The 26,703-nt window shown below is 48.5% G+C and overlaps 1 protein-coding gene across 2 annotated transcripts in view; it reads right to left on the minus strand.

The window, feature by feature from the left end:
- The window catches only part of ITGB5 (integrin subunit beta 5), a 112,447-nt gene that overhangs the window by 37,917 nt on the left and 47,827 nt on the right, over nt 1-26,703 (minus strand). For both annotated transcript variants that reach the window (XM_082839597.1, XM_082839596.1), the window contains exons 6-9: nt 12,894-13,055; nt 11,341-11,436; nt 9,472-9,561; nt 2,204-2,338 (exon numbers count right to left, since the gene is read on the minus strand). In XM_082839597.1, coding sequence (XP_082695723.1) covers nt 2,204-2,338; nt 9,472-9,561; nt 11,341-11,436; nt 12,894-13,055 — 483 coding nt within the window. The remainder of the gene's footprint in view (nt 1-2,203; nt 2,339-9,471; nt 9,562-11,340; nt 11,437-12,893; nt 13,056-26,703) is intronic.

Here is a 26,703-nt window from a genome sequence, read left to right on the forward strand (position 1 = left end):
AGATATTAATCCTGATGATTTCAACCCAGCTCAATTTTTTAAAATGTTCTTAAATCTTGGTTTTCCTGCTTTATAAGCTAACCTGTTTTCTCCAGCTCTGTGACCTCCCCAACTTTGATAAGTAGTTCTCCCTCGAGTTAATCTCAAGCCGGGAGTAGACAGGAGACAGCTGGAACCTCCGTCAAGTCTTCCTCCAGATGACGTTATCGACACTCTTAGAAAGCAGGTTTACTCAGCTATGCATCTGCCTAGCTGTGCTATCACCGACCCATGTTACCTGTCTTTGCATAAGGATGTCATTAGAAATTGTCAAGAGACTTCCTGAAACCCAGGCGCCTGGTGTGTGTACCGTACATCCTCCTCCTCGCCTCTGTTCCACTGAACCTATTTGTCCAAGTAAAAGGTTCCTTGTTTGGGTGTTTCTCACACATCATTCTTTAGCTTTCCTGACACACTGCACCAAACATCCCATCCACAGATCCACAGAGTCCACTTACGTGGAGTTTTTCTGGTTAGTTCTGCCTCCTTCCATTTTTCACAGCTGTCTCTTTAAAGCCGCTGACTATAAGGCTTTTGTGTTTTTTAAAAACATCATCTGGATTGATTAATCATTGCAATTGATCAAAACAACATAAATATATCACAAAATTTGACAAGTATTAAAAATGAAATTTTATTGGATGTGCCACTTTAATGAGATGGGGCTTCCCCACCCAAGCAGTTCATGTACGTTGAAAATATTACTCATTGCTAAATAAGACAGGGAATGGCATCAATTCTACTCCTATCTTTTATTTGTATAGATTAAAGCCCTCTCTCCAAAATTTATTCAGGTCAATAGGAAAATGGGAATAGGAGTTTTGTTACAGCAACGTCACCTTATTCTATGAGTACCTTCTTAGCGAAACGCCATAAATAATCATTTAAAATTTTTAATGATTCATCGTTTGAAAACTTGATTAGGCCAATCTTTCAATTTTTTTTTTTTAAAGCAAAAAGAAACTTGGAAAAAAACCTGCGTTAGAAAAAGATCTGTTACCTAGTCATTAGAGTCCTTCACTTTCTCAACCTTGATACTGCATTCTGAATGGCCCCTTTGCTGGGGTGAGGTACCACTGTTAAGATTTAGAATGGGTGAGATGTACGCCTGTGGGTTGTAACATGGGCGAAGGGCAGCTGGGAAGGGGAAGGAGGGAGAGAATCAATTACAGAACGTGAGGCAGCTCCAGAAGACCACGCTGCAGTGTAAGCAGTCATGCGGCCACACCTCTGTCTTTTGGAGCCCTTTCCCTAGAATCCGGGGTATGTCTGCTTATCTCCACCTTGGCCATCATTAGTGCTTACGAAAGCCCAGGAGATACGGTCATGTATTTTTAAGGTCCCTATAATTTTTCTGGTTCCAACCAGATTCTTTAGTTACAGAAGAGAACTTTCCCTCAGTCCTCTATTTGCCTTTCTATTTTCTGAGCAATGAAAAATGTGTCAATATAGCAAGGAATGGATCTCACAGTCTGCTTCGGGCAGCAGGACTCTCTAGAAGTGAGGATGGCTCTCCATCACCACTCTGCCTGCCTCTGAGCCAGTATTTCATCTTTGTTCTCACCATCCATGTATCTTCCTCCTTCCCTCACGTCCTTGGCTTGGTACACAGATACACCTCTTTATACACGATGTTGCTTCTCCACCATTTAGTTATATCCACTTAAACCCAGACAAGGCACCCATGCCCTCCATTGCAACAGAGTTATCCATTCCATCTCATCAAATCAGAAGAGGTGGATGGCTTTCTTCATACTTTACATAAAGGAAAAGTGAAAGTCGGATTACCCAAGGCACAGAGCAAGCTGTAGAAGACTAGAAACGAAGGCAGGGTCTTTTAGCTTTCCACCTACACTCTCCCACTGATTTCATCCCTGTCAAACAAAGATAATGATGGTTTAAGACACCAAAGGCACAATGTCAACTTGAGGAAGCCTTAAGTGACAACGCACTGAAGGCTGTGTGCTGCCTGGAGCTTTTTACTAAGTCCACCTGCATCTTGAAGGCACAGCACAGGGCAGGCTTAAGAAAGTCCTCCAGTATGCAGAGCTGGAAGACAGAATACAAACTCCTAAAGGCCTCTAATAAGTCACGAAAGTTATCAGAAGCCAAAGAACGATGACCAACATTAACAAGTATAAACAAACGGAAGGTGAGAACTTACTGTGTCCCCGATCTTCAGGCCTTCACACTTCCTCTGACCAGGGTAAGATACACCGTCCTGGCAGGTAGCAGTGAAAAAGAGATTGATATCCTCAGGCTGATCCCAGACGGACAGCTCCACTTTAGACCGGATGCTCTGAACAGAGAGAAGATGAAGCCAGAACCAATTAGTAAAGGCTGCAGCCAAGATGTTCTCCACACTGGTTCTCTGATGCCCACATGGCTTCCTTTAACTCCGGGATCTCAAGCCAAGGCAAGAGCCAGTGGGCTAGGTTCGCTGCCCCTCCCTCATCCCTTTCATCCTCTCCACACCCACACACTATCTTACTAGCCCTGGCCTGAGGTCTCCCTCTGTGAGCTCAGAGAAGTTGCTAATGGCCCACCTGCCATATGATAATCTCATCTGCTTCCAGGGGTCATGCTCTGTTCCTGCTCGTCTCTGCAGAATCACCCCATCCCCACCCTCAGCTTCAGACAGTGCCTCAAATCTTGCCGTGCGCGCCCCAGACGCTGGGCCTTTGCACGTGCCTGGGATGATGTTCCTTTGCTCAGCTGCTCTTCTCTCTCCTCCCCCCGCCCTCCGTCAGCTCCCTATCTTCCTTCCCCATCAGCTCAGCAGGCACCTCAGATGAGGTCCAAATTCATGAGCTCTGAACTACATTCTGAGAGAATAAGACCTTATACGTGGATTATGTTCTCAAGACAACGGATGAAGCAAAAATCAAGCCAGAATTACCCGACAGATTAGAAAAAATAAAAGACTAAAAATATCAAGTGTTGGAAATGAGTTGGAGCAACTGGGTGCCTCATACCCTGCTGGTGGGAGCGTGAACTGGTACAAGCCTTGAGAAAAACATTAGGCAGTACCTACTAATGCTTAGGTCAACCTTAGACAAGCAATTTACACTAGGATTATATCCAACACAGATGTGTACTGACCAGAAAACACGTACGAATGTTCACAGCAACGCTGTCTGTAACAGCTAGAAACTGGAACTACCCAAATGCCTATCAACAGAACAGACTTTTTTTTTTTCAAATTATGGTGTGTTCATGTAGAATATCACACAGTACAAGAATGAATGAAATGACTACATGTCACGACACTGATGAATCTCATGTCACACAGCCCAGAAGAAGCCAGATGCCGAAGGCATGCATAGTCTATGATTCTATTTATATGAAACTCAAAGACGGGCACAACTAACGTTACCCCCAGGGGACAGTAACAGAAAAGGACACAGGGGTTCTGGATGCTCGTAAGTCTGCCTTTTGGCCTGGGTGGTTCTATACTCCGGTGTATTTATTTTATTTATTTATTTTTGCAGTAGGCGGGCCTCTCACTGCTGTGGCCTCTCCCATTGCGGAGCACAGGCTCCGGACACGCAGGCTCAGCGGCCATGGCTCATGGGCCCAGCCGCTCTGCGGCATGTGGGATCCTCCCGGACCGGGGCACGAACCCGCGTCCCCTGCATCGGCAGGCGGACTCTCAACCACTGCGCCACCAGGGAAGCCCTACTCGGGTGTATTTAGTTTGTAAAAAGTCTGTACAACCTTCTGTAGGTCTCCAAGTTTAAAAAATTGACACTGAGAGTCTCTAAGGAGGATGTACTCTAGAGACGGAGGCCAAATGAAATAACTGGCTTGTAGTTAGGGCACATCTTACAAAAAGAATTTTTTATACACTAAATACACTCAGAATAGCAGGGTGCACATACTCGGAGAGACACATGGACACCCCCTCCAGATCGACTGACAGCCCTTCAGACTCCCACCTCCTTCTCAGGCGCACTCCAGGGAACAGGGCGTTGGACGGAATGGCAGGCAGAAGTGCTTCCTGCTCTCATGGGGTTTCTTTTCTTTTTCTCTTTTCTGCCGAGCATGTAGTGTCAAACTTGAATTAGGTAAATATGCAGTTTCCCCAACACATTAACAGCTTGTTGAAAACACTCTCTGCAAAAAATAGTCTCTCCCTTTGCAACAAATTGTCTAAGTGCTTCTACAACTCTAAAAATACTCTCTCTTAAATCCACTTCCTCTTGTTAGTGCCAGCCTCCACTGGCAGAGGGCTTGAGAGCGCCACTCAGCACACACAGCTCCCCTGCTGTTCACAAATCTGTTCTCCCCACTGAGCTGTGAATTTCAAGGACCATATCATATTTCTCTCTAAGACTGAACACAAGCTTTTGCTGAATGGATGGATGGATGGATGGATGGATGGATGGATGTTTTGACAGCAGCTATGGTAGACAGCTCAGGCCTATTGGAAGAAACTTAATTTTTGAACGACAAGGTAAATTAAAAATTATATATATTAAATGCAAATAAATGTGAAGATGAGGCGAAACAGTTTATCATTAAAGGGCCAGGTAGATCGGAGCTATTTAAAAATTACTTGGGATCAGTCTGATGAAATATGAGGGCCCCGTGGCTCACAACAAGACTTTGGGAGAAAGCATCAGCCATTCCCATCAAGACGTGCTGAAGCCACTACCCGGAAGCATTAATGGGGAACTAGGAGGAGGGAGAGAGCGCACTGGGGACCGGGACTCCTATTCAATGAACCAGTAACTATAACAGATGCAAACAGAAGCCTATATTCTCCTCTGGCCGTGAGACCCCCAAGTTTTGTGTCCAGATCTGAAGTTTGTATTATTCCTGATCCCCATGTTGTCTCGGGTAGGAACTGTGGAGATTATTCAGTTCAAACCTCCCATTTTATGGAAGTGGGAACAGAGGCCAAAGAAAGGGCCTTATCCAGGGCCACTGAGCTGCCAGGGGCAGGCAGGCAGGACCAGAACCGGGCCTTCTGGGTCTCCCGGCAGTGCTCTCTGTAGTCACCAGACCGGGCCCTTCTTTACTCGAAAACTGGCTCTGATCTTAGAGAGAGCAGATGGTCAGGTTGTATCCTGGTTGAGTCAGTCTCCCCTCAAAGATTATGAGCTCCTGGAGGGCAGGACTGTGTTCTGTTCACTGTTTTATTCCCACCGTGTGGCATGATGCCTGCCACACGTTAGGCAGTATTTATTTGCTGAACAAATGAATGAAATGGATGGAGTACAGGATATACAGCAGAGGATCAAAGCCACAGCCAGTGCAGTTCTGATGCATGAAAACTTTTGTGTCATAAGATAATTATCTGAAATTCAATTAATTCCTACCAAATTTGCCTCTGAACATGATTCCTTACTCCTCACCCTAGGACAAGACGACAATGTCAAGAAGTTTAAAGGCTATTAAATACTCAGGCTAGGTCCCATCTGCAACTGCGTTAAGTCAGGCCAGCTGTGGAGTGGGTGGGAGCAGACTTCATGGCAACAACAAAAAGAGAAACATGTGCTTGGAGAGGACTCTGATGTCACCCTCCACATGCAGCTCTAGTGGTTTCCAGCTCATTCTTTTCTTTCCCACTCTGAAAAGGGACCCCCCCCCCGCCATGATTTCTCTCTGAGTGCTACCCCCCCTTTGTCAAGGTGACATAATACTGGTGTGTGTGTGTGTGTGTGTTTGCACGCACCCAGGGCCCTACCCCTGAGCTCTAGAAGGGAACCTCTCACCAGCGCCCACTGTACAGCAAAGCTCCACGCTGGTGATCTCTCACAATAAAGAAGTTGGCACAGCAAGAAAAAACGTAGAAATCGAAGCCCAGAGGTGAACGTTTCACACAGTGAAAGCCAAGAACAACAGACTCGATTCTACGAGACGTTACATTAAATGTGCCCTTTCCGTTGTGCTCCCTCCCCAGCCTAGAGTCACACCATGGCCATTTCCACTGTTACCTGTGCTCTACTGCAATCCTCTCAGGATGTCCCCACGGACGGTGTACCAACTATAAGCGAGGTAGAAGTCAACCCCAAAGCACAGAGGTGGCAAGGTGACGCAGAGAAACACAAATGGTCCCATGGGAGCTGTGCTTGGACTGTGGCCAGGGAGAGGAACAGGTGAAAGGACAACCAGAGCCCCTGCACGGGCCAAAGCGCACACACACAGGCCTGTGCAGGCCAAAGTGCACGTGCACATGTATGTACACACACACAGAGGCCCGTGCAGGCCAAAGTGCACGTACACACACACACACACACACAGGCCCATGCAGGCTAAAGTGCACGTGTGCAAGTACACACACACAGACAGGCCTGTGCAGGCCAAAGTGCATGTGCACACACGTGTGCGCTCGCTCACACCTGTGTAGGCCAAAGTGCACGTGCGTACATACGTACACACACACACACAGAGGCCAAAGTGCACATGCACGCATACACACACACACACACACACACACACACACTCAGGCCCGTGCAGGCCAAAGTGCACGTGCGCACATACACATATACACACACACATACCACCCGTGCGGGTTCAAATCCAGAAGTATGGGCAGCTGAGGCCCAGCCCGGGCCTTCCCGTTCGCCAGAAAGGACGGCAGCCAGCGGACAGGGTGCTCATCAACGTCAAGCACCAACATACCCGCGACGCGGCTTCCACCAACCAGACTGTGCTCTGAATACCTTGCTGTTTCTGTATTTAATATATTTCTTTAAATTTCCACTGAAGGAAAGGGCAGAAGTAGGGAGTTACCAAGGGTCCCGACTTTTTAGGGTGATGTACACATTCATTGTCTTGATGTAGTGATGGTTTCACAGGTGTGTACAAGTGTCAAAACATCAAAATACACACTTTAAATCTGTACACTGTACTGTTGGTTAATTATCTCTCAATAAATCTGTTTTCATTTTCCAATGAATCTGCATAGTCGTTGTGGATAGCATTCCAGAAACGCCCATTTTAAAGGTTGAATTTCACACATTCACTCATGAGTCACATGTCTTGTTTCCTAACGTGTTCTCTTCCAGACACACCAGTTTAACTCAGAGTCCAGCTACGGTACTAGATTCCCAAAGGTCCTCAGGGGGCTCATCCCAGGTTCCAAACGCAGCTCCTGCCTGGAATAGACCCCCTTCTCTACTCTTCTGGTTCCCAAATCCTCAGCCGCAGAAAGGGCTCCCTGCTCCTCTCCTGACCTCCTGACCCAAACCCAGGCCCCTGGATTTCCATTAAGAAAACGAATTTATCTACCATGAATCCTGCTCAGGGCCAATGCAACGTGCCTCAGAGGGAGAGCAGCACTGAGCATTTATGAGATCCCGCCCAGGGAACCACCACCACTGTCTCGTGCACCCTGGTCTTCAGGGGACCCACACACGGGTGTGGACGTGCAATCCACTTGGCCGCACAGAACGCTGACTGAGCAGAGCGCCTTTTCCATTTCTGGTGCACACCACCCCGCCAGTTCCACAGAACTGGGTGTCATGATGCCCTCCTATATTAAAGTCTCGAGGAGCAGGGCCCTGGGCCTTTGGCAGGAAACGCTCCCGGGGGAGCCCCAGAGCTCTGTCAGCCACCCAGGGCGTCAGAACTCAGGAGCTGACCTAGGATGGAAATGCTGGGGGCTGGCTCCTCCCCAGAAATCCAGGAGAAATCCGCAGCCCACGCCAAAGCCCAATTGCCCTTCAGCCATTTCTTTCCCAAAGGCCCTGGCTTGGCAGGAAGCAAGCACTGGTCACTGCACTGTTGACAGCGGTTCCAGCAGCGGCCCCCTGCTAACCCAGGGGTCTCCAAGCCCCGGGACCCCAGCAGGACAGAGAGAGCAGCCCAGGGTAGGCCTCCGGCTCTCGCACTGACTCCTCTGTTCCATGTCCAGAGCTTGAGGCCCAAGGCATCATGGTGAAGAGTGGCCCTCGGGACGGGGGTGACATTGGGTAGGCCCAGCCCCCCGCCGACACACACTCTTCTCAGACTCTCAGCATGTTACGCTTCCACTCACTGTGGGAATCTGAAAACCGCCAAGTGTAGTTAACCTGGAAATCTGGTCTCACTGGGTTCTAAGGTGGCCACTGGATACGATGAGGATTAAAGGTCAGAGATCAGAAAAGAGGACGTTAGTATGTGGGGAATAAGTTAGGAAAGGAGAAGGAAGTCTAGTTTCTCGCAACAGGAAGTTCCCGGAGTGAGGCGGGATCACAGCCTGTGTGAGAGGCAGAGGATCCTTAGCTGCACAGAAAGTGGAGGTGCGGAGGAGGACGGAAAACCAGCCACAAATCCTCACTGCTGCCCACTCACCGCCTTCAGGACACTGAGGCTCCAGGAGACCAGGTGAGGGCTGGGAACCCCCAAGCTCTGGGTCCCCCGTGGCGAGGGCATTACCTACAGCTCCTGGTCTAGCCGAGCAGTAACACAAAATAAGGCTGGGGCTTCCCTGGTGGTGCAGTGGTTGAGAGTCCGCCTGCCGATGCAGGGGACACGGGTTCGTGCCCCGGTCTGGGAGGATCCCACATGCCGCGGAGTGGCTGGGCCCGTGAGCCATGGCCGCTGAGCCTGCGCGTCCGGAGCCTCTGCTCCACAACGGGAGAGGCCACAACAGTGAGAGGCCCGCGTACCGCAAAAAAACAAAAACAAAAACAAAATAAGGCTGCATCAGTAGGGTCACAAATTCAACTGGAAAGGCAGAGCTCCAAATACACATATGAAAATCAGTCATGGGAAAGTAAGATGGTTTTTCTAACACACATGTGATTCCAGAGTGGTTAATCACATTCCCAGGTTAGCCCACATGTCTATTCTACGTAAGTTCAGGACTAACATTATTCCTTAAGCTACATTTCCTCTATGCAGAACTTTGTTTTAACAGGAAGATGCACTCTGAATTCCAATTTGGGAATTACCAGGCCTCATGAGGGGCTGGGTGGGCACTGGAGGCCTTGCAAGGAGGGGACAGCTGAGGGCACATATTTCCCAGCACAAGAAATCATGCTTGTCGTTTTCCCGAGAAAAGGTAGGTCTGAGCCAAATACCTCCTGGGTGTTAGAAATTGAGAGGAAGGAGGGTAGGAAGGAGAAAGGTTTGGGAATCATGGGTGACTGGCTTGGGACGTGGCACTGACTGCTAAACTACATCCTTCAGTGCTGTACTTAGTAGAGCAGAGCCGAGTTAACAGGACGGGTTACAAAAGCACAGGATTTAACAGGCCCACTCAGGTTTCCTCTGAGAGGACCTGATTACAATCAGACCCTAAGTGTGCAGATTCACTCTAGTCTGCAGGTCTATGTGGAGCTCCAGAAGCCTGGGGGATTTCAGTCCTGCCCACTGGGAGGCGAAGTCAGTGTGTGTGCTTCTCACTTCTCGCCACGGGGAACACAGAGGCCTGAGTCCACCTGAGTCCACACCAGCTCCCTCAGTGGGAGAGGGTGGGGGAAGAAACCAGTGACTTACGTTGTATGCATTGATAATCAGTTGAATTATATTTTTGGAGTTTCCGTGTAATATCTCCACCGTTGTTCCAGGTATCAGGGCTGTAAAATTCTTGGGGGGGAAAAAAAAGAAAACAAATGAGCCCATTTTGCCCTTCCACACTGTCAAAGAGTGAACGCTGCCCTACTGAGCTAGAACCGTCAGGGCCCCCAGCACTGATTCTGCCACTCTCTCACACCGCAAACTAGAGAAGATGCCACAAGGAGAGGTAAGAAGAAGGCACAAGGGAGTGGAGTTGTTGCAGTCGGCTGTGCAATCTCGATTCTTGAAGGTCTGGGTGGAAAGGGCCTGGCAAGATCTGTTCCTGAAGCATAATGTCATGCTTCTTCTCGGAGACCCCTCCTCTCTGGCATGTAATGGACAACTCTCTGGAATTCCATCCTCTAAGGTCAATACATTATGGATGTGCTCGCCCTCTCCCCGCCAGACTACACGGGCATCCCCAGGTTCAGTTCAAGGATGCCCTCGACCTGGCCAGCAGAAGTGAAAGGGGAAGCTTTTCTAAGGGTCTCAAATACAGCCTCTCTTTTCCTAGGAGGGAAATGAACGTGCATGGTGCCTTCCCAAGGAGGTCTGGTATCTCCGGGAGAAGTCTTTGGCAAAGCAGGCAGCCTTGAAGTGGCTGCCTTTCCTCTTTCACTTGTACGAAGGCCTGAGTATGTCACTTACTAAAGTGACAGAAATTGCTAGAAACACCCGCCACCCTCAGCCTGCCTTGGGCTGGATATGCCTCCCGAGCGAGAGGTCCTTGGTTCTGAGCAAGGCTGGCTTAAGCCGAGGTGGGTCTCTTCCCTCCTGGAGCATCCGGTAGCATTCTCAGTACAGTCTGTGCAACTGACCTCTAAAAATGGTATTTGTGAATGGATATGTTCTATCCTGCTATCTTCACTAAGCAACCTCCTTCCCTTGTTTTCATCTTCTACAATTGATTCAGACTAAAAGAAGATAAAGAACTCAAGAAGGTGTAAGTGGCATTTTATCAATGATTATCTCAGGCAGAAGCAACAGAAACACACCATCAGACAAGGGTTCTTTGGGGGATACTTAAGAGCAGTAAAGAGAGGGGACAGGGGTTGGCTGTTCTAGAGGTGGGGATTAATTTCTCATAACCTCTCAATTCAAAAGATGTCAGAGGTGAGCCGGGCTTCACACTTGGCTCACACAAACACTCCCTGAGCCGTCTGGAGGAGAGTTCTAGTGAAAGGCAACTTGCCTGTGATCGTGGGAAAGAGCACATTCACGAGGGAAACGTATAATGGTGGCCCATGGGATGACCTGGGAAGAGTCTCTCTTAGACAGGGCAGGCTCACACACATACTGCTCTGTTCACTCAAGACACGCATTGTTTTCTTCAGAAATTCCTGTCCCAAACTAACCCACTGGTCCCCCGTACTCTGCAGGAAGGCATAAAATACTCTATAGACTGTGGGACTGGTGATGCAGCCTGCCTAGATGCCTAGTTTTCTTTCTGTACATTTTCATTTTATATCTTCCTTCCCTATTCCCTGGGTGCTTCCGTTTCATCATCTGAAAAACTATTTCCAAAGTTTTTCTCATTACCAGATTAGAAACCATATGTTTAACTTCCTTGGTATGTACTGCTCTATGAACGCTTAAGAGCTTCCTTAATACTATTATTTTCCAGTAGATCAGATCAGGGCTATATTCCACCCTCCTCTGGATCTCTGCCCACACAGAACAGGGCTGTTAACACCCCTCACCCGGCCTCCACACTTCACCTGACCCCACATTCCAATCTCCCATTCATCTCAGGGTCAGCAGGGCCCCCAGATTCAGGCCATCAGCCTCCCTCACTCCCTCCAGGTGTACCTTGTAGAGCATATAATGGTTCTTCGTCACTGCAAAGATGAGGTTGATGTTGTTTTCTGCCAATTTCTCTCCAAGCAAGGCAAGGGATGGATAGTCCTAGGGCCAAGGCAAAAGGCAAGGTTGTAACACTTCTCCCAGGCTGACACACGAGCACGTGGCTCCAACGTGTGCTCAGTAACTCATCACTTGCCACGATAAGCACCTTCCCCTGGCAGCGCCTTAATAACCACGCCCCATCGGCAGCTCCTTACTGAGAAACTGTGGGGGAGATTCTCCAGGAAAGGACCCTCTGGCACCTACGAAACTAGACTCACTCCTCCTACCCCTCCAACCCAGAAGAGAGGAGTGATGAGTGGAGGTTTCCCACACTTGGTCCGTGTTTCCATCCCTTCAGCAGGAATGGGGCAGAGGGGGGAAGTCCCCAAAAGGAGAGCCACCACGTCCGACCACCTACCGTCAACACCTGTTATCTTCCCTCTCTTCCCTAAGACTGATCTTCCTGATCTCCTTGCCCAATTTTTCCTTTTCCTGTGCCCAGTACTGGGCCTGCCAATGTCCCCTACAGGCTCTGCTCAGTCCTCTCATGGCTCAGAACGGGCAGAAGAGGCTGCTGACATTTGGACTAAAAGTTGGGCTATGGTGGGGGAGGGGTGCAGAGCAAGAAGGGAGGGAGGACACCTCGAGGCAGCTCAGCAACGTCCGGAAGGACTTTTAAGGGCTGATGACGGACGCTGGGGTCCTCATCGGTGAGTTCTACAGTTATCAGGTTGTATAGTTACGAGTTCTTTTTCCAGACTCCATTACTCTTGACCACCTCTTAAAACTGGAGAAAACGAGCTAGTCCAGCAAGAATTAGAAAGAATTTCTTTGTAGTCAAACACCAGAATGGGCTTGGGAAGGAAAAGGGTGTAGATTTGGGGAGGAAAAAACTGTACAGCAAGTGTGGAAAAATCTTAATTGTTGGCTCTGGTTGATAGTTAGGTAGAGTCCACTTCACTGGCCTAGCATATGTTTGAAATTCTGCCTAAGTTCTGTTTAATCGCATGGTCCCAGTGACAGGCTCCTGGGAATGGAAGGTCCTTGGGGCTTCTCCTCCCGTGTAGGACACCTGCCACCCCACCCCTGACACTGATGGAACTCAGGGCATCAGGAAACCCATTTCTAGAAGTCAGGAAGTCTTGTCTTCGCTGGTCTTGCCCCATAACTTCTATCCCAGTTTTTGGCTCTGCTGGAACACAGTCCTCTCCCTCGTGCAAAATCACCTCTCCCCTTTGAGATCCATCCTGTCTCGCCAGGTCACCTCTTCCCTCGACTAAACACTCCCCATGTGGGGGCACAAAAGCAGAAAGCTACAGAAATCCCTGAGAAATGTTCTAAGTTAATGACGAGGAGAAGTTCTAGAAGCCCAGTTGGAGAAGATGGAGTAGAGACCCAGTCCCAAGAATGGGGTGGAGAGTCGGTGAGTAGAGGTCCAGAGGAAGGTGGCAAAGGCCGGCGAGGCCTTGGACCATAGGCGGGGTGGCGGGACCGGTGCTGGGGTCCCCTGTCCTCACCATCTGGTTGGAGGCAGTGTACTCGTTGGCCTCATTCAGGTGGCACTGGCCATCGTGAGGCTGCACCAGGCCCCCCAGCTTTCCGTCCAGCGCGATGTGGGGCACGTCGTCCGTTGTGAACACCAGCAGGTGCAGCGCGTCCTTTCGCCAGCCGATCTTCTCCTGAGGGACAGATGGGTGTTAGGCCTTCCTGGCTGCCACCCAAGACTGCCCTGGGGCATCCTGCCCCTCCCTGCTCAACTCTGTGCCTGACAGCTACTCCCCTTGGACGCCTCCCCTTTTAGCCTCCCCTATAGTTCCTTCCACAGAGCAGCCTTTAGCAGCCCCCCAACCTCCCTTCAACACACTCGGCTGGCTGCCCTTGTCTAAGATGACTGGTAAGTGATCACTTCAGTCCCCCAAGTAGACACGAATCACTCACAACAGAGTGTTCTAATGACTGACAGACAGATCTGTCTTTGGAGGATTTGAGAAACCCGGCCGTCTTTCTGGTAGAAGTAAACCACTCCAATCACGAACTGAACTAGTCTGGTAGTTAAGGTCAATCAGACTCGCTCTTTTCTCCCTTTACTGCTTCACTGTATGGAATGTATCCACTCTTCAGACAGAGGCACGGCTCAATACGAGCTATCTTGCAAGGGAAGGACTCTATTTTTTCATATTTAGACACTGTGGCCCCGATACTAACACAAAAACACTCCCAGTCATTACTAGTAGGAGCAGCTAGACCCTGATACAGGGCAACAAAAACTGGGATAGGGTTGCCTTCATACCAGTAGTGAAAGAGCATCCCAAAATACGTGGGTAGCAGGATGAATACAGGAAGGGTTTAAACACCACTGAGTTATCTACACATGTACACTTGACACTGAAATAGGAGACTGGATTCACAGACTTTACAAGTTAAAAGCTATCACCTTATGGCAGATAAGGGATTGAGGGTATCATCCTCTCTTTCTTATCGCCACAATGATGGATAAAACAGCCTTCAAGAGGTATGATATTTTCTCATTTGCTCCGAAAGCAGCGTGGAAATAAGTCACAAAGAGTCAGCGTAACACAAGGAAGAAAAGGCAGTTTGAAAAGAAGCCAGGGAGGACTGAAAGCCAGGAGGCCAGCTGTGAGCAAAGAATTCACCTTTGGGGAATCAGTTTCCCAGACTCTCAACGTTCATCCAACAGACAATTACTGACTTCCTACCACATGCAGTCCCCATGGAAGGCACTGGGTCTAAGAAACAGCCTGTTCCAGACCTCAAAAAGCTTGCAGTCAAGTGGAAACACAGCCTTAACGTATCACAATAAGTATGCTTTTTTACATCTTTATTGGAGTATAATTGCTCTACAATGGTGTGTTAGTTTCTGCTTTATAACAAAGTGAATCAGTTATACATATACATATGTCCCCACATCTCTTCCCTCTTGCGTCTCCCTCCCTCCCACCCTCCCTATCCCACCCCTCTAGGTGGTCACAAACCACCGAGCTGATCTCCCTGTGCTATGCGGCTGCTTCTGAGAAAACCATAATTCAAAAAGAGTCATGTACCAAAATGTTCATTGCAGCTCTATTTACAATAGCCAGGACATGGAAGCAACCTAAGTGTCCATCATCAGATGAATGGATAAAGAAGATGTGGCACATATATACAATGGAATATTACTCAGCCATAAATACACTTTTAATGGAAACCCGGGGAGGAGGAGAGAAGGCTTCCCAGGGCAGAGGAAATGTCAGCTGAGCTGAAGGTGAAGAGGACCCTTCAAGGAAACTGGAAGAAGAAATGACAGAGGAGGCAGAAGTTGGGGTGGGGAGTGGGTTGCTCTAGGTGCCGGTAAAGGCACAATGAGCAGGCCGGGCACGTTTTCAGAACCCAGAGGAAGCAACCTAGAAGGTCCCTAACACAGATGCATTCTAAGCTGTGACAAAACTAATCTACGGTATTAGAAGTGGAGATAAGTGTATTCTCTTGGAGGCAGGACTGGGTGTCTTGAGAGGGGGTGTTAATAACTGGAATATATGGAAAGACAATGAAAACTCATCAAACAATTTTGAAAAACAACAACGAAGCTGGGGGATTCATTATCTAAGGCCAAGACTTATTATAAAGCTACAATAATTGAGACTGTGTGGTACTGACAAAAGGATAGACACATAGACCAGTGGAACAGGATAGAAACCAGAAATAGACCCACACATACGGTCAATTCAATAGAAGGTATTGGAATAATTAGACAACCATATGAAAAAAAAATGAACCTCAACCCACAGCTCTCACTGTATACAAAAATGAACTCAAAGTGGATCACAGACGTAAAACTATAAAACGTCTGAAGGAAACAAAGAAGAAAAGCTTTGTGACCTTGGTATAGGCAAAGATTTCTTAGATGATTCACAGGATAAAATTTTGATGAATTAGACTCTGTCAAATTAAAAACATCTGCCCTGGGCTTCCCTGGTGGCGCAGTGGTTGAGAATCTGCCTGCCAATGCAGGGGACATGGGTTCGAGCCCGGTCTGGGAGGATCCCACGTGCCGCGGAGCAGCTGGGCCCGTGAGCCACAACTACTGAGCCTGTACGTCTGGAGCCTGTGCTCCGCAACAAGAGAGGCCGTGATAGTGAGAGGCCAGTGCACTGCGATGAAGAGCGGCCCCTGCTTGCCACAACTAGAGAAAGCCCTCGCACAGAAACGAAGACCCAACTCAGCCATAAATAAATAAATAAAGTGGAAGCCTGTCTACAACAAACATTAAAATACGAGAAATACGAGCTTTCTTTAAAAAATAAAATAAAATAAATAAAAACATCTGCTCTTTGAAAGATACCACTGAGAAAATGAAATGACAAGGCACAGATCGGGAGAAAATGTTTGCAAAAAATAAAAATCTGACAAAGGACTTGTATCCAGAATGTATAAAGAACTCTCATAGGCCAATAACAACACAAACAACTGAATTTTAAAAGCTAGAGACTTGAATAGACATTTTACCAAAGAAGAGATATGGATGGAAATAAGCACATGAAAGGATCGTCAACAACATTAGTCATTAAGAAAGTGCACAGGGCTTTCCTGCTGGCGCAGTGGTTAAGAATCCACCTGCCAATGCAGGAGACACGGGTTCAAGCCCTGGTTCGGGAAGATCCCACATGCCACGGAGCAACTAAGCCTGTGCGCCAGAGCTACTGAGCCTGTGCTCTAGAGCCCACGGGCCACAACTACTGAGCCCACGTGCCACATCCACTGAAGCCCCCGCGCTCCAGAGCCCATGCTCCGCAACAAGAGAAGCCACTGCAATGAGAAGCCCGCGCACGGCAACGAAGAGCAGCCCCTGCTCACCGCAACGAGAGAAAGCCCGCGCACAGCAATGAAGACCCAACGCAGCCAAAAATAATTAATTAATTAAAAAGAAAAGAAAAGGTGCACATTAAATTCACAATGAGATGCCATTAGATAGCTGTGCCAATGGCAAAACAAACAAACAAACAAAAAAAAAAAAACAGCTTTGAAAATACCAAGTGCTGGAAAGAATGTGGAACAATCAGAACTCTCATAAATTGCTAGTGAGAATACAAAATGTTTTGGCAGCTCTGGAAACCAGTTTGGCATATTCTTATAAAGTTAAATATACAATGACCATCAACTCAGCAATCCCACTCTTTGGTATTTATCCACGAGAAATGAAAACTTATGCTCACATAAAAACTACTATGCAAATATTTATATAACAGCAATTCGTGATCACCAAAATTTAGAAACAACCCAAATGTCCATCAGGTGGTGAATACACAGACAAACGGTAGTACATCTCTACAATGGAATACTATTCAGCAAGAAAGAGGAACAGACTGCTGATACACACGACTCGGATGAATCTCCAAAGCACTAGGTTAAGTGAAAAAAGCCTGACTCAAAAGGCAACTTACTGCCTAACTCCATTCAGAAGATATTCACGGAAAGACCAAAATAGAGGGACAGAAAACAGATTGGTGGTTGCCAAAGGCTGAGTGCAAAGGGAGAAGTCAATAACAGACGGGTATTGGGCAACTTTCTGAGGTGACAGAAATTACCTCTATCTTTTTTTTTCATTTCTTTTCTTCATCTATATCTTAATTGTCGGGGTGGCTCTAAGTTGTTATACCTAAAAAGGGTGAATTTTACTCTATGTAAATCATCCCTCAATACACCTCACTTTAAAAAACGCTTAAAAAGTATATACATCTTTTGACTTGATGATTCTACCGCAGGAGACTCTATCTGCAAGAAGTATTCTGAAGTACGTACGGCAGTATTTTTACTAATAGTGACAAAACAGGAAAGAGGTGACTACCCTACCAGAATACGGGAACGGTTAAGTAAACTGAGATCTCTCCTTTCCACCATTAGAAATTATGTTCATAAAAAGTATGAAATTATATGTAAACATGTATAATATAAAGTGAAAAACAAAGAATACAGTACTGTAATTACAGTGTGATTACAAACTATGGAAGAAACAGGCATCACTCTCCACTAAAAAGAGAACAGAGGCTGAAACGAAATATACCATAATGATGTTGGGATTGAGATTAGAGGCAGTATCTTTTTTTTTTCCCCAAACTATCTTTAATAAGTGCTACTTTTAAAAGACTAGGCTTTGAATGCTGGCTCTGTCATTTAACTTTTTCAGCCTCCTTTTCTTCCACGCCAGTTTCTCAAGGGGCATGCAGGAACCTAAGGAGGGTGACAGCAAGCAGATAGAATAACGTGGAACTTGGAAACTTGAAAGTGGGCATGGGAGCTTTTTGTCACTACCAACTACCTGTGTAGCTTTGACCACAATTATTTAACATCTCAAAGTTTTTTCTTGTTAGTAAGACAGGAATAATAATACTTAACATTTATTGTTCACCTCCACTATTCCATCACATCTTCACTGCAACCCTTATGAAGGAGGTAATACACTGTCATCTTGCAGATGAGGACACCGGTGTTCAGAGACATTAAGTCACTAGCCCAAGGTCACTGAACCAGTAAGGACCAGAGAAGTCAGATTCAGAGGACCTGCCTCTTATCCGCAAAGCTAACTACCCAATCACATAGGGAGAGCCGAGGGTGTGTAATAATTGAGATAGTGCATCAAAGTACTTGGCAAGCTCTCAACTAACGACTGCTGATCCAGGATAAATGTTTGTTGAATTGGAATATTGCATCTGAAACAGAAATAGCTCCACAAATGAAGAGTAGCATGGCTTAATAATATTAATTCTGTCTTCTCTGAAGTGGACTCTTGTTATGTAAGTGACGTTAACAAACTTGGCCCAGAGGTCGGGCTGCACAGAATGAGATGCTTATTCATTCACTCAGCCTTTTGGGCTTGGAGATTTTACAAGCACTGACTCCACAGAGAATTTACAATAGAAATAATTTTCCTACTGTCTGCTTGGACTATTTTGAAGTCTTAAGTTCTGTATCCACGTTTGGGGCAGAGATCAGTAGTGGGAAAGTGGATTTTTTTTTTTTTTTAAAGGAGTAACTACAGAATGGAGTGTGGCATGGGGGCCAGCATACGAGAGCTTTGGCACAGACAAGGCTGAGTTCAAGGGTTTGCTTTTTGAGACCCTAAGTCAGTCAACTTCATCTCTCTCAGCCTCAGTTTCTTCCTCTGTAAAATGAAGATAATCCTACTTCGAAGGGTTGATCCTAGGTTAACAAGTATTTAGTACATAAGACACACTAGAAAAGGGGTCTATAGTTACTACTCTCAGACTAGTAATGACTTTTACATTCCTTCTCGTCTCCTTTCGCTTCTTGATGTGTGAGGCTCCACGGTCACTACAGGGACCATGAAGGCTTGCACACCGAAAAGTTTAAAAGCCTTGTATTAATTAAAACCACAGTGAGATTCTACCACACACCTAATAGAACGGCTAAAAATTAAAAAGACTTGGCCACATCAAACACTGGGGGAGATGTGGAGGAAACGGAACTGGCAGACACTGCCCCTTCGGTTCTAAAATGATACATGCACTTTGCAAAACAGTTTAGCAATTTCTTAAAAAGTTAAACACCTACCATATGACCCAGCCCTCCCACTCTTAGGGACTGACCCATGAGAAATAAAAGCATACGACCACACAAAGGCTTGAACACATTTGTAGCAGCTCCATTTATAATAGGCAAAAACTACCAAATATCCAAAACAAGCCAGATACCCATCTACAGGTGGATGAATAAACTGTGGTGTATCCACACAAGGGAATACTACTCAGTAACAAAAGAAGCGATCACTCCTTAGCACAGATGACACTCAATAGCACACGTGAATCTCAAAACAGTTGTTCTGAGTGAAATAAGCCAGGCCAAAGAGAGTATATACTGGATTTCTGAAGTTTTAACAAACGCAAACTCATGTGTAGTGACAGAAAGCAAAGTAATGGCTGCCTGGGGAAAGGGGGCAGGAGACGCAGGAGGGAGAAATGACAAAGGAGCACAAATACTCTTTTTGCAGGGGAGAAGGATATATGTTCGTCATCTTGATTACGGTGAATATCTATCTCACGGGTATGTATAAATGTCAATATTTGTCAAATTGTACACGTTCAATATGTGTAGTTTATTATACATCGATCATACCTCAGTAAAGTTTTTTTCAATAAAGGTTTGGTGTGCTCAGAAAGTCATTCAAATACAGTAAATTAGATGACCAGACTGAATGTCAGTACTGTGCTGGGAATACCAGTTATGCATATTCCTTTGTTTGGTGGCAGTGCCCACAAAGCAGCTGGGAGTGTGGGCTCGGATGAACGGCAGACCTCAGTTCATGCCCACATCTTCCCGCGGCTTGTCTTTATGACATTGGGCATGTTAATCAATCTTTCCCAGTCCCAGCTTCTCAGCTATAAGATAGAGATAATAGGGCTTCCCTGGTGGTGCAGTGGTTGAGAGTCCGCCTGCCGATGCAGGGGACACGGGTTCGTGCCCCGGTCCGGGAGGATCCCACGTGCCGCGGAGCGGCTGGGCCCGTGAGCCATGGCCGCTGAGACTGCGCGTCCAGAGCCTGTGCTCCACAGCGGGAGAGGCCACAACAGTGAGAGGCCCCGCGTACCGCAAAAAAAAAAAAAAAAAAAAGATAGAGGGCAGAATAGGGTTGTCGAGAGGATTAAACAAAATGATACACAAAGAGCACACCCCGCTCAGTACCTGCAGGCAGTAAACAGTCAAGAACCGACAGTGATTGTCCTCAGTATTTCCATGGAGCCGAAAATCTGTGACTTAAATCCAGAAACACATGATCTTATTTTTGGATTGTAGGGTTACGGGTGATGTTTATTTCCTTTCTGCTCTCTGCATTTTCTAAATTTTTAGATTGAATGTATTCTCTTTTTATACAAAACTATTTTAAGAGGAAAAGAAGACAGACTGATTTGTTTAGCTAAACTTTTCTCCAAGTCTCTGGGTAAAAACAAGATTTTTAAAAGCCAATCTCCTACACATGACAGAGGTCAGCCCTCAGATGAAAATGTCACGGGTGGGCGGGACGGAAATGCGCTGGACTCCGAAGCCAGAAATCCAGCATCTGGCCACGCCTGCAGTGTACCTGCCTCCTCTTCAGTCAAATCTGCATCAAACCCACCACAAGGTCTGTTCCAGCTGTCCAACTCCCAGTTCCCACGTGCTCAGGTGAGCCACGGACACAGGTAACAGGACTCGCCTCGTCTGTTCCAGGCACTCAGTGTCTGGTTCCGCAGCCCTAGTATGCCTCTCCGTCATCAATAAACAGGCATCCGCATCCCCCTGGCCTCTCCTCTGGTCTTAATGCTCTCAGGCAAGGAGTGCTCTCCCTCCCCAAGGAAACGCAGCCCCCAGATCCCACCCTCTCTGGAGCACCATTCCATCCGTCAATTTCCTCTGCGTCCTTTCCTTGTGCCTGAAGATATGCTCACGACCCACTTCTAATAAACACTCTGTTTTTGACCCAACATCTCTCATCACCTGCTAGTCATAGAGGCAGACTGGCTGCCTCTATTTCCTCTCCCCAGCTCCATAGAACCCGACTTCTCCACACGCCCCTACCGTCTCTCTCACCAGCGGCTCCCCGTCACCCGCCTCCTGCCCCCACACGCACAGTGGTTCTCTGCCCCAGCTGCATGGAAGGTCCTCAAGGGAGCTTCAACTATGCTAACACCCGGCGGTTCTGATGTGACCTGCAGCCCAGCCACGGGGTCTTCTAAAGCTCCTGGGTGAGCCTACTGTGGCGCCAAGGTTGAGAACCTCGAAGCTCACGCTGAGGTCCTGCCACCAGCCCCGCAGCCATCCTCTGGCCTTGCCCTCCGGCCTCTCTGCTGCCGACCAGGGCCTCCTTCAAGCCCTCCTGCCCTTGGCTTCCTGGACACCGCACCGTCCGATGCCCCCGTCCCCTATGGCTGCTAGCAGATTCCACCTCCTCTCCCGGCACTGGATGAGGTCAAAGGTAACACTGTCCCCGAGGAGATTTACCCAAGTTCCACGCATCTGCTTGGACAGCTCGCAATTAATTACCTCTCCCACTTGATCTCCTTCCTAAGCTTTAGTACCAGGTCTGGACCAAAAGCCAGACACGTCTGCCATCACCCAAAACTCAACTTCTCCAAAGCTGATGCACCGTCTTCCCCTCCAGGCTTCCCCATTGCTGACAAAGGGACCATCAAATGTTTTATCTAGAAAACTTAGAATTATCTTTTTCATCCTACTTCCCTGGTCCCACCGCAACACCCGTCCAGTCTCGAACTGTCCATTCTGTCTTATAGTCCACTCCCATGGCCTGTGTTGAGACAGAGCCTTTGGGCAATGCTACGCGTTTTACCCTCCTTTTCCTAAGCCCACTCTGGGTGAGCAGGCGAGGCCCAAGGCTCACCCCTCTCCCAGCCACCAGCCTGCCTTCTGCCACCCGAGGGTGATGTGTTCTGTGACCTACGTTTACTCCAGCTGTTCCAGGCGAATCACACACGTGCACAGGAGACCATGCTATGTGAAAAGCAGCCATCCACAGACTCTGGACACACGTGTCAGAAGTAATGAGTGGTGGGAGGAGCTGCCGCCAAGCCCAGAACCTCTGACTCCGTCCACTCCCAGGAGGCAAACCCTCTGGTTTTGTACGGGCCACCAGTCCAATCTGCGCTGGGGCCAGAGATGACTTTCTCCAGTTGGAAGCTCAGTGGAGAACTTACCAAACTCTGCTCTGTCCTCAGAAAGCAGCAGAGATCTGGAGCTGAGAGAAGACAGGAAGGGATGTAGAGGCCAGAATAACAAAGAGCACTGCACCTGGCACATACTTGGCACTCGGTGAGGAATGAGTAGTAAGTGGATACGTGAACAAGATCAGGGTTGGGTAACAAGAAAACCTCCCTCACAATGTCCAGAAGTCTTCAATCACATCACTCCCAATTCCACCAACCATTTAATATGCTTTGCAATCCAACAGACATCTTCTTTTAATCATATAAATACGGGAAGCAGTAAGGGGCTAACTTAAGTGAAAATATTTCATCAGATCACCTGTCATGCACTGAGATCTGAGAAAAGTAACGGGAATTGCAGAAAGGGTGGCAGCAGGGCCATGGAGATCATCCAACACGAACTGCAGAAGGGTGGAGGAGGGGAGAGGGGCCAGGTCAGTCAGTGGGATGGTTATTGGAGGCCCTGGGCAGCCAGGCCTGGAAGTCAGCCTGGGGAACCTGGGATCCTGAAATGGCAAAGAGAGAACAGTAGTCCATGAAAAGGGGAAGCAGAATGGAAGTGGAAGGCCAGGCCTTACAACCTCTGAGAAAATAAATACAGACTGGCTCCTCCCAAGAGTGAAGACAGACTTGCCGGCTTGTTCCCCTCCAACACGTGGCCCCAGAGACAGTGAAATAATGGCTAGGGAGTAAGGACGTCATTTCTCTGTTTGAGGACATGAAGCTCTGGCCTGTGCGGCAATTTGGTTTCTGGGGTTGGAACGAGTCACACGCAAGGAGCTACACGGTCTGACAAAGAGGAAGGTCACTCAAAGGCCTCCGTCCTCCCCCGCCCACCTCCACACTGTCCCTGGGTGCCCTTGAGCTGCCCCACCGCACCTGGATGTTTACCCACTTGGCAAGGTGGCTCCGTGGGGAAGCCATCGGGAGTGGAAAGCTTTTCTGGGCGCCAGCTCCAGGCACGCTGAGCTTGGCACACAGAAGGGGTGTGCACGGCAGAGTTCACAGTCACGCAGCTTAAGAGGGTGCAGTGAGGACCAGACAGGCTAGAAGGAGCCACTGTAGAACAAAAGCACCCGTGGGTTACTGGGCAGAAAAGCTGCCTCAGGGGAAATAAGTAGCCCCTGAAGTTTGGAAAGAACCTCCGAGGTTGGCTCATCCACGTTCCACCCGTGCAGGGCTCTTTCATCCGGCACCTCCTCCGCATGGGCCTGGGGTCCCCACTCGGACTCACTGCCGCATCTGGCAGCCTGCTCCACAGCTGAGCAGAGGTCTTCCCTAGAAATTTCTCCCTTGCCTTGAACTCAAACCTGCTTCCCTGTGGCTACCCCAGCTCATCCCCTGGAACAGCCCTCTTCTGTAGTGATGTCTGAGGTCAGGTAACACGCTTCTTCCTGTGGTGTCTCTTGTCTTGGTCCACCTTTAACCACTCCTCAGAGGTGTGGTTTCCAGCCCCGGCACCACCCACTCACCCCTCCCTGCTCTCTAGCGATCAGCGTCTGCCTTAAACACAGCCCCAGAGGCAGACGCAGGTCCCTAGATGCGGTCTGGCTGCAGAGGAGGGCAGGGCTGGGGCTGCGGCCTGCAGGCCCTGCAGCGCACGGCCCGTGTTTGGCAGCCGAATCTTCCGACAGGCTCACAGAAGCCTGTGGGTTCCAATACCCATGTCCTAGTGACTTGCTTATACACAGGGACCACGGCAGAGCATGACGAGTGTGAGAGAGAGGCTCACGGATGCCCTGTGGGAGGGTGCACGGGAGGGCCTGGAACACCGATTCCTGGGAATCTGAGAAGAGCTGACGCCCCACCCAGCGGCCTTAGAGGACACGGGCGGTGGGGCCCACCCGAATACAGCCTGGCTCGTTTGCCTCAGCTTGCTTGTTCTGAGACAAGGCCCGCAGTACTCTCTCCGGTAAACAGTGTTCAGTACAGGGGAGGCCTAGATCAGGATGCCGTTTCAGCGAGGACAGAAACACTAGCTTTAAATGATGGGCGTCTCTGTTCTCGATGTCAGTCTAAGTTAAGTAAAATCGATGGCCACCCAGACAGCTGGGTCCTCCAGCTGGGTGTCAACATAGCTCATGGGCCTCAGTTGTCACTGAAGAGTCACCAAGCCACATGCTCCCTCACTGCGAAAAGGAAGCACCATCTGAAAAAGTGTCCCCACAGCGCTATCTGGGAGCGCTGAACAGAACCCACGGTTCCGAGACCCGTGAATTATAAATGAAAAGGGGGTTATCAGTGTTCCCGTGTCACAGATGGGGAAGCCAAGGGCAAAGACAAGCAGGCTGGGCTTCCCTGGTGGCGCAGTGGTTGGGAGTCCGCCTGCCAATGCAGGGGACACGGGTTCGTGCCCCAGTCCGGGAGGATCCCACATGCCACGGAGCGGCTGGGCCCGTGAGCCATGGCCGCTGAGCCTGCGCGTCCAGAGCCTGTGCTCCGCAACGGGAGAGGCCACAACAGTGAGAGGCCCGCAAACCGCAAAAAAAAAAAAAAAAGACAAGCAGGCTCACCCAAAGGGCTAGGCTCCAGCAGCGCACCGACCGTGGGACAGTACCCGTGGTCTCCCTAGGAAACCCGGAGGCTGCCAGAGCCATGTTATAACTGTTTCTGATAAACAGGAAACTCTTAGTTCCAGAGAACAGCAGTACGTGCAGCTGTCTTTCCCGGGACAGAGTCAGTCCTGCCTCTACCACTGGCAAACCGGGTCACGTGGGAAATCGAAATGGTTCCTTAGAGGAGGACTCTGCCTTCTCTGGAAGCACACCCCTCCCACTTCTCCACTCTTGTGTGGCCACAAGAGACGGCAGGTCATCTAAGGTCAAGGCTGAGAACTCCCATCTCTGGAGCCGGGAAGGTGGGTACAGTTCCATCTCTGGCTGTGTCATTTCCAGCTGTAAGACCTTCAAGAAGTTACTCAACCTTTCTAGGGCTGTTTCCTTATCAAAAGCAGACAGTACAACCACCTTCAAAGGATTAAGTAAAACAAGCCCCACTGAGGTGCTTGGCATAGAGCCTGGCTCTCGCAAAGCATGCAGCCAATGGCGATCAGTAGCGTCATCGCACCAGAGCCTCAGGGCCAACAACGGGGACGCAAAGAGACCAAGGTGACCCTTGAAGGGGAAGAACACTGTGATTCAACCACTGGTCCTACCAGGGCCAGATGTTCCATAGTGTCCGTGCACTCCGCCGGTACCTTAGATTGTCGTATAGGCATCTGTTGTCCAACTGCAGTGATGCTCCCGGGGACAGGAGCTGTGGCTCAGTCATCTGTGCAAGCCTCACAGCAGCTCGTGGGGCATCTTGCAGACTGTAAGCGCCCAACAAATTTCCAGAAGTCAAAACTAAAACACTCTGTACACTGACCTTTCAGGCAAGCACACAGAGAGAACAGCTCTGGGGAAAGAAATGAGGAAGGAAAAGGGGCTGACCTGACCAGCCAAGGGGCAGACCCTACAGCAGATCTGAGCTTGGGGACTAAGGAGTCTTGATTCCTACAATGCACTTAAGGAAAAATAAGGCTGAATTCTTTCTGTAATTCGCTTCCCCAATCATGTGGACATTCAAGCCTATTTCTGTCACTTTGTAACAGTAAACACGTTCTCACCAGTAGTTTGTTTCTCCCGTTTCCGTCCATGCTTTGCAATGAGAAATCTTTTTTAAAAATCTGTCTGTGGTTCAACTTAAGAAGGGCAAAAATGTCAATATTCCTTTCCTTAGGGAAAAGAAATCTCGGCCCATGACTCAGGATTTAGACATTCATCTAGAGCCCAAGCCCTAACAACATGCAGTAGAACGTGTCTGACGCAGACTCTATGCAAGTCCCATCTGAACTAAAGAAAAACCTTTGTAAATAAGAGGCTGAACCATATGAGTTTTCTATTTTTGTAGGAGAAACTATCAATGGTCAAATATTAAATTTCATTGATAGTCACATGTCCATAATTCCACATGGTTCCATTTAATGTTTACAAATGAGTTGTTCTATTTCCTTTCTAGTGGATCTGAAAGCTCAAATCGAATCCGTGAGGATGGGAACTATTTCTCATCTTTTTCTAATTTTCTTCACCGTACCTGCCACTGAGCACTTACTGGGCACACAATAAACATTCCTGAGCTGGAAAGCAGAAGCAGCAGCTGTGAGCGGGGCAGTGAAGCCTACAGCACAGCTCACGGGCAGAAGGCAGAACAAGGACACGTCCCTCCAGGGACTAAAACAGTCGAGTGATTCAAAAGTACACAATAAACCACAACCATGTGCAAAACAGAAAGCCAGGGAGGACCTTTACCATCTCCGACAAAAGCACGGCCCGGGCACGGGCGGAGCGCCTGCATGCCCACCCACAGCCCCACAGCCTCACGTGGGCTACAGGGAAATCCAATACTCTCACGGGCTTCACAAAGACACCGAGCCAGAGGAAGAGCAAGCAGGGTGGGTTGCATTAAGCCCCAGAAACCGTGGTGCAACTTGCTGGCACAAACGGCTCACACATGCCGAGACAGAGAACCCAGACTGCGTGAACACAGGACTTACGGGGGCATCCCCTCGGGGGGCATGAAGGCGTTAGGGGCCGCTGCCTTCCTTGAGGAAAGAGAGGCAGTTTTCTACGTTGCTCAG

Source organism: Leucopleurus acutus, assembly GCF_964270905.1.
Source record: "Leucopleurus acutus genome assembly, chromosome: 5".
NCBI lineage: Eukaryota > Metazoa > Chordata > Mammalia > Artiodactyla > Delphinidae > Leucopleurus > Leucopleurus acutus.